The 8,833-nt window shown below is 42.9% G+C and overlaps 1 protein-coding gene across 2 annotated transcripts in view; it reads left to right on the top strand.

Annotated features, from left to right (window-relative positions):
- The first annotated feature begins 4,061 nt into the window (after positions 1 to 4,061).
- CFAP45 (cilia and flagella associated protein 45) overlaps positions 4,062 to 8,833 on the top strand; it is a 29,105-nt gene continuing 24,333 nt past the window's right edge. The window contains exon 1 of one of the 2 annotated variants that reach the window (XM_079102227.1): positions 4,062 to 5,244. In XM_079102227.1, coding sequence (XP_078958353.1) covers positions 5,242 to 5,244 — 3 coding nt within the window. In that variant the 5' untranslated portion in view covers positions 4,062 to 5,241. The remainder of the gene's footprint in view (positions 5,245 to 8,833) is intronic. The other variant, XM_079102228.1, reaches the window with a different exon arrangement.

The raw sequence follows: 8,833 nt of genomic DNA, 5'->3' as shown, positions 1-8,833 counted from the left end.
ATCTGCTTATCAGTTAGATCATTCGTCCTTTGGATTTTTGAGATTGGCTTATCTCACAGCATGATATTCTCCAATTTCATCCATGCAAATGCCATAATTTTATCATTCTTTATGGCTGAGTAAATATTCCATTGTATATATATACCACAGTTTCTTTATCCATTCATCAATTGAAAGACATCTAGGTTGGTTCCACAGTCTGGCTATTGTGAATTGAGCAGCTATGAACATTGATGTGGCTGTATCTCTGTAGTATGCTGATTTTAAGTCCTTTGGGTATAGGCCAAGGAGTGGGATAGCTGGGTCAAATGGTGGGTCCATTCCAAGTTTTCTAAGGAATCTCCACACTGCTTTCCAGAGTGGCTGCACTAATTTGCAGCCCCACCAGCAATGTATGAGTGTACCTTTCTCCCCACATCCTCGCCAACACCTGTTGTTGCTTGTATTCTTGATAATTGCCATTCTAATTGGGGAGAGATGGAATCTTATGGTAGTTTTTATTTGCATTTCTCTTATTACTAAAGATGGTGAACATTTTTTCATATGTTTATTGATTGCTTTTAGATCTTCTTCTGTGAAGCATCTGTTCATATCCTTAGCTCATTTGTTGATTGGGTTATTTGTATTCTTGGTGTAGAGTTTTTTGAGTTCTTTATAAATTCTGGAAATTCGTGCTCTATCTGAAGTATGAGTGGCAAAGATATTCTCCCACTCTGTAGGCTCTCTCTTCGCATCACTGATAGTTTCCTTTGCTGAGAGAAAGCTTTTTAGTTTGAATCTATCCCAGTTATTGATTCTTGCTTTTATTTCTTGTGCTATGGGAGTCCTGTTAAGGAAGTCTGATCCTAAGCCAACAAGTTGAAGATTTGGACCTACTTTTTCTTCTATAAGATGCAGGGTCTCTGGTCTGATTGCGAGGTCCTTGATCCATTGTGAGTTGATTTTTGTGCAGGGTGAGAGATAGGGGTTTATTCTGTTGCATGTGGATTTCCAGTTTTCCCAGCACCATTTGTTGAAGAGGCTATCTCTTCTCCATTGCATATTTTTGGCACCTTTGTCTAGTATGAGAAAATTGTATTTATTTGGGTTTGAGTCCTTGTCCTCTATTCTATTACCATTGATCTACCTGTCTATTTTGGTGCCAATACCATGCCGTTTTTGTTACTATTGCTTTGTAGTATAGTTGAAGTTCTGGTATTGCGATACCCCCTGTTTCATTCTTCCTGCTAAGGATTGTTTTAGCTATTCTGGGTTTCTTATTCTTCCAGATGAATTTTATGATTGCTTGCTCTATTTCTGTAAGGTACGTCATTGGGATTTTAATTGGAATTGCATTGAATCTGTATAGCACTTTGGTAGTATGGCCATTTTGACAATATTAATTCTGCCTATCCAAGAACATGGGAGATCTTTCCATCTTCTAAGGTCTTCCTCAATTTCTTTCTTCAATGTTTTGTAGTTTTCATTGTAGAGATCTTTTACCTCTTTGGTTAGATCAATTCCCAAGTATTTTATTTTATTTTTTTGAAGCTATTGCAAATGGAGTTGTTTTCCTCATTTCCCTTTCAGCTGTTTCGTCGCTTGCGTATAAAAATGCTTTAGATTTATGCATGTTGATTTTATAGCCTGTTATTTTGCTGAATTCATTGATGAGGTATAGAAGTTTTCTGGAGGAGGTTTTTGGATCCTCTAAATATAGAATCATGTCATCAGCAAATAGTTACAGCTTAAGTTCCTCTTTTCCTATTCGTATCCCTTTAATTTCTTTGGTCTGCCTAATTGCTCTGGCTAGAGTTTTGAGGACAATGTTGAATAGAAGTGTATCAACTTTTTAAATAAATGGTTTACATTTTGTTTCTTTTTCAAGTCTTTGAAAATATGCAGTCCTTAAAATATCCTTGTACTGTTACAAGGTGTGATAAGTAGAATAAAGTATTCTCCCGCCACTCCAATCCCAGTGTCCAAATGTCCACCCATTAATTCCTTGGATTTGTGAATATTTACCTTATATAGCAAAAGGGACTTTGCAGATAAGATGAAGTTAAGGAGCCTGAGATGGGGTGAAGATCATTGATTATCTTTGTAGGAAGAACCTACTCACCTGAGTCCTTAACATCAGAGCATCTTTCCCAGCAGAGAGATGACTACTGAAGAATGGTCAGAGAAATGCATGGATCCTGGCTTTGCAGATGGAGAGGGGGGCTCTGCCAGGCAACTGTTAGAAGCACTGGAGTCTACAGAAGGAAGGCAGCCCTGTTGATACCTTGATTTCAGCCTAGTGAGACTGGGGTCAAACTCTAGAGCTTTTATAAATTCATGTTGTTTTAAGTTACTAAATTCATAGTCGTTTGTTACAGCAGTAGTATAAAACTAATAATAAGACATGAATAGTTTTAAAATGGAAAGACCACCTCATTACAATTAGAAAAGTTCAAGTAGGTATGTGTGTTTAAAATACTCTATTTAAGAGAGGAAAACATATCAAGTGCTGGAAAAACAGTACTCAACCAGTTTAGGTGCTCTGGAAGCAGCTTTTTCTCTGATGAGATGCATAACATATAATTATATAGGCTGCGTTACCTTGTCTTTTCCTGGTCCAAGAGAATTTCAGTTTTGAGTAGGCATTGATAAGAACACAATCTCCACTTAAAAAATTTCTTTTTCTTTTTTTGCAGTTGGGGATTGAACCCAGGGCCTTGTGCTTGCGAGGCAAGCACTCTACCAACTGAGCTATCTCCCTAGCTGTCCACTTAAAATTTTACTCCACTGATGGTTAGAACAATTTTTTCACAGATTGGCTTCTGGATTTGTATATTTTAAACCTTGTTTCTCCTCCAAATCACCTATCCTTTTTGTGTCATACACCATAGTACAATCATACGAAGAATATGGTCAGTACATGGCTGCCTGGACATTCAATGAAAGGGTGTTCCAGAAAGCCTTTCCCACACCAGGACAGTGGACAGTAACTTAACTATACATGCAAGTGATGGAAACCACACAGACATGTTTCACCAAATTCAAAATAAATGTTTCCCTAAATTGATTTCTTTTTGCAAAGGTACAGAAATATATGACTAAAGTGACAGCTCAGGGCCCTGCTGTGAATTTTAGTGAGGTTCCTATGAAGAGGAAGTCTGGAGTTTAGGACTTTGTCAGCTTTGAGGTCAATTCAAACATCACCTCGGAAGGTGATTTCCTTACACTGCACTCTGTCATTCTTTCCTGCCTGCCTCAACTTTACACTTTTGCTTCAAAAAAGTCAGCCTGCTGGGTGTGGTGGCACATTCCTGTAATTTTAGCAAGTCAGGAGGCTGAGGAAGGAGAATTGCAAGTTGGAGGCTAGCCTGGGCAACTCAGGGAGACTGTCTCAAAAGAAAGTAAAAAACTGGACTGGGGATGTAACTCAGAGGTAGAGCAAACCTGTGTTAAATCCCTAGTAACACACACACACACACACACACCCACACACACCCACACCCATGCACGTGCATGTGCACACACACATCAGTCTGGGTGGAGAAAAGAACACAATATTTGAGCTTAGACAGTTATCTCTCTTGGCCTCAGTTTCCTCTTTGGTTACAGGGACAATAGCTACCTCAGAGGAGTGTGGCGGAAAATTGGGTAAAAAACTTTCTGGAAGCATCTGATTCCTGGTTGGGGCGACTTGTCTTCCTGGGCTGCAGGAAAGGGGGTTCTAATGCCAAGGCAGGGCAAGAAAGTTGCCAGAAACAGAAAAGTTCCTTCCTTCCCTCCCAGGTCACTCAAGGATTGTGCTCTTTAATAAGTTTTTCCCTTCCCTCCAAGATCCAACGCTCTGTGGGACTTCCTGGAGAAGGGAGTGCAATTTTGTACTCTTCAGGATCCCGTAAGAGATAGGGAATGTGAAGCTTGCTGGAATAAGTTCTTTAGAAGCTGAAGCAGGTGGCCCTGTTTCCCTTCCTTCATTCCGGGGTTTGTGTGTGTGTGTGTGGGGGGGTGTCTATGGCTCTCCATGCTTAAGTTGAGTAAGGGTTCAGAAAGACTGCTGCTGGGGTTTGGAGAGGTTTGGGAGTGAGGCATGGGTCACAGAATTGCAGTTACTAAAAGCTCAGCTAATCAACACTTGAGGAAGAAAACACGTCCTGGTTGGTGGGAAGGCTTTGTGAGGTTTGGAATATACAGGCTGTCCAGGTCAATTCAGTTCTCTGTCCCTGAAGGTTGGGAGGTAAAAGGGCCAAATCAAATTGAGAATATTAAATTCCTCAAATCATACATATGAAAAAGTGTTAAAAAGCTGGTTCCCAGCCGATTCTATAACATATGCTTGGGCAACTTAGAGAGACCCCGTCTCAAAAGAAAAAATTAAAAAGGACTGGGGATGTAGCTCAATGGTAGAGCATTCCTGGACTTTCTTTTCAGTACCACGGGGGAAAAAAGTTCCCCAAAGCCAGATCCATAGATTTTGACTTTAGGGCCTATATTTTTATTTTTTCCCCCGGTTCTGGGTCTTGAACCCTGTGGTGCACTACCACTGAGCTGCATTCCCAGCCCTTTTTGAGTCAGTCTCGCCTAGTTATCCAGGCTGGCCTCGAACTTGCGATCCTCCTGTCTCAACCTTGTGAGTCGCTGGGATTACAGGCGTGTGCCATCGCACCCAGCTTTTACTTCTTTTTTTTAATAAGCTCTCTCAGATCTCAGAGAGGGAAGTCGGAGGCTTTTTAAGAACTGCTCCTGAGACGGCAAACCCATAGTCAAAGCCGGAAGTTTTTCTTTGGTCTAATGGACTCCCCTTCCTATTGTGAAATTTATTTGGTCTAATGCTGCTTGCTCCGCAGCGGACCAAACTCGGGGTCAGGTTTGGCTAGGCTCCTCCCGCGCACTGGGGCAACGGTAACCATGGTAACCCAGGGTTGGGCGGGGTGGTCTGGGGAAAACTTGACCCTGGCTAGGCCTAGCTCTTGGGGCAGCTGGCAGTTAGTTGCCCCTGAGTCTCGAGTTCTGAGTTCGGCCATAAAGGGCGTATCCTGGCTGGTCAGCTTTTTACAGCCACGATTCCGGCTCGAGAGCCGGGAGGGAAAGATTGGAGGGAGGAGCTCCGGTTCCGAAACTACCAGCACGCGGTGACCGCCCTCCCAAGTTGGAAGGGGCGGGGCCTGGGGCGGGGCCAGGCCGGAGAGCGCGGGCTCTCGGTTGTTATGGAAACGCGTCAACACCAAGAGCCCTGCGGCAGTGCGGGCTGTGGAGGAGGCCGCAGAGATGGTGAGGCTCTGGGCAGCGGTAGCCCACGTGTCCTGAACTGGGTTGGAGGGGGTAAAGTGAGAGCTGGGAATGGCAGAAGTTGGGTCTGGGTCTGAGGGTCAGGAAGGTCTGGGAGTAAGTAGGACAACCCTAGAAGAAGCAAAGGAAAACCAGGGAGGGGTTCAAAAGAGGAATTAGGGGCGGAGTCTGTAGGGGTTGTCGATGTGCAGTGGGGCTAAGTGGAAGAATTGGGGAGAAAGGGAGGTTCCGACCCTCTTCCCCACCTATCAGGCTAGGGTCTCCAAGGACTGGGGATTGTGTGATGTGCTGTGGAGAAAAATACTGGTGAGGAGGCCAGATAATGGGTTATAGTACCTATTATGCCATTAACAAACATTAGGGTGATTATGGGTTGTTCACCTCATGTTCCTGAGCCTCATTTTCTCTTCTGTTAGCAGGACTTTGAATCATTCATTAGGTCTCAATAGACTTTCATTTATGAATGAATGAATAAGTAGGGTCCCAGGTTCACCAGAGCCTGAAAAGAGATTGGGATAGGTCTGGCAAGCCTGAAGTTCATATAGGATCATGAAGGTAGAAAAGGGCAAGACATGGGAGGAGCTATGAATAGGACACGTGTTCTTGAGTGTGTTGGCTCTGGAGGGGTACAGGGAGGCAGAGGATAATTGTTGGAGCCAATAATTACTAGAATTCACTGTAGATTGTCTGGCATACCAGTGGTAAAGGTGGCTACTTGGGTGTACTTTGAAGAAATTTCAGGTTTAGAGGCTGGGTTGCTTTTCTGGGTCTTAACGGCTTTTAGAAGAATGTTGTTAATTATGAAATAAATAAATGTTCAATAAAGAGTAATTCCCAACTTTTGAGGACTCCCTGAAATGAAATCCCCTTTCAGTTATGCATTTTATTTGATTCAGTGTCTCCCCTTCCCTTATTAGTACAGTGTATATGTTATGTTTGTGAAGGTCTAGCATCACATCTGGTATTTCCTTAAATGTCTGTTTGCCCTTGCATACAGTAAATGGAGCTCTCATTTTCTCCTGTTTTAGAAGTTTTCTATTTCCAAGCCCTCATGAATTCGTAAGTTGCAACTGGACTAGACTTGTGGGCTGCAGAGTACCCAGGTCAGGGATTCCCTGCTCTAGGGCCACTCAGGGGAGTGGTTTGACCAGCTGAGTGAGCCCTTCTAAAATCCCTCAGACAGGATTGGGCCTATGGACACCTTGGAGTAGCAGTGAGCAAAGTGGTTGCTGGCAGGCCGTGTGTGTATGGGTGTGTGTGTGCAACTATATGCATGTGTGGTGCTATTCTCTAGCTTTTTTTATTTTTCGGCGGTACTGGGGATCCAACCGAGGGAAGCTGTACCACTGAGCTACATCCCCCAATCCTTTTTATTTTTTATTTTGAGAAAGGGTCTTGCTAAGCTGGACTTGAACATGTGATTTGTAGGACCTCAGCCTCCTAAATTGCTGGGATTACTCAGATGTGTCATCATCCTTTGTTTACTCACTAGCTTTTGAGAGGGCAAAGAGGAATGAAAAGAGGTGGCCGTGGTGGGGAGGTTTAGGATTGGGAGACCCCCAGGACCCTTACAAAGGAAATGATTAATAACATCTTCCAGAAGGAGGGTCAGGGACCTCAGTACAGATAGGCAACCTGGTCTGTTTGAAGAAAAAGGATAAGTGAATGGATCATTCAGAATAAAAGGCAAGGGATCTTGTGTGTGGGAATCCCCATCTTTTTGGTAACCAACATCTACAGAAAGAGAAGTAGAACCAGGCTAAGAGTTTAAAGTCTGAATTTGTCAGTCTGTGGTAACTCTGTATGCAAAAGAGGAACAAGATCCCAGATTGCAGAGGATATCTAGGAAAAGACATGCCTTTGTCTTTTTTCAGTTGACAGGTGTTGCATCTATGTCAGGAAAACTCTACACAGACTCATTCCAGTCCTGCTCCATCTTTGTCTTGCTAGATTTGAGTTAAACATTCTGAATCCTGGCATATACAGTACTGTGGTTTATATGGTCTCCATGCTTTTGCCTGCAGAGCCAGGGCACCAAGCCCACTGTTACACTTTATTTTCAACTAAAAATAGTTTTATTATTTTTCCTGGTCATGAAAATAGTTACCTACTTAGGGCAGAAAACTATTTAATACAAGAAACAGTTTACTGTCTTAAGATGAAGTTACCGTTAAATGTCTTTGTGAAGATTCTTTAGTGACACATTATGTGTGCACATCTTTCATACGAACATTTTTTCAGGAATACCTATGTATTTCTCAGAATGTGATTTTTAAAAAATTTAATGTTATAAACTGGTTGTGGTGGTACAACCCTGTAATCCCAGCTATTGGGAAGGTGGAGGCAAGAGGATCACCAGTTTGAGGTCAACCTGGGCAATTTAGCAAGACCTTGTCTCAAAATAAAAAAGAAAAAAGGCTGGAATGTAACTCAATGGTAGAGTGCCCTGGGTTTAATCCCCAGTACCTGCCCCCTCCCCCCAAATATATGTGTTATGAAGATCACCCTCTATCAGTGAGTATAAATCAATCTCCACTTAGCAGCTAATCTTCCTGCATCTGTCTTTTATAACCCCCTAGCTCTGGTAAGATTTTTATTTATTTATTTTTAGTACTGGAGACTGAACCCAGGGTACTTCACTACAGGGCTGTTTATTTTATCCTCAGTCCTTTTTATTTTTTATTTTGAGACAGGGTCTTGCTAAGTTGCTGAGGCTGGTTTTGAACTTGCCATCCTCCTGCCCTTGTCTGAATTCTCATGTTCCTGGGAGAAGATGGTATATGAAGGGAAGGGAGTTCGCTGGGTCACCAAGATGAACATATCCAAGCAGGGGTGGCGTCAGCCTCTTTATCTGTCCTCAATCTTCATCTTCCCCAATCCCCCTTGCCTCCGTAGCTATTGGGAATTGGGGAGTGCTATGTTCCCTTCCAGAGCTGTCCCTCCTGACTTCAAGCAGGACTAGGTAGGCGTCTCTCTAGACGCTGCTCAGCTTCTTGGAGATATTTATTTCATCATTCAAGATGTAAAATCAGCCCTTCGCCTCCTAAAAGAACCTCTTAGCTATTGCCTCTGGCCCAAAAGGAGCCAACTTTCCATTTCTGCTTGGTTCTTCATTTTTTCTAGTACTTTTACATAGTGACCTCCCTAATCCTTCTTGTTACTCTTGGCAAAACTGATTATTCTAATCCTGGGGTAAGGTTTGTGGCTTCAAACTCAGCAGTTCTCAAATGAGGTTTTCTCAGATACCCAATTCTAGTGCTCAGAGCTTCCCTCTGTCCTGCCCAGTGACTATTTTCCTGTGGTCATTTGTTCTCCTTCCTCTGCTCTGACTTTTAGGCTAAGGCAGTCAATTATTTCCTGTGGTTACTGCCCCTGGCCATGGCACTAAGAATACCGAAAGGAGGAGATGCAGCTTGAGCCCTGGAAGGACCTATAGCCTGGTCCCCAAAGAGAAAACCTGTGGGAGCCCCTGAAAAGAAACAGGAAAACGAATGCAAAACAATAATAATACTTTCCATCTGTACTCCAAAGCCCTTTCACATACATTATTATCCACAATGCAGACCACATA

Source organism: Sciurus vulgaris (assembly GCF_902686455.1).
Source record: "Sciurus vulgaris genome assembly, chromosome: 1".
NCBI classification, from domain to species: domain Eukaryota; kingdom Metazoa; phylum Chordata; class Mammalia; order Rodentia; family Sciuridae; genus Sciurus; species Sciurus vulgaris.
Note: the sequence above shows the minus strand (reverse complement) of the source record. Positions and strands in the feature narration are given on the sequence as shown.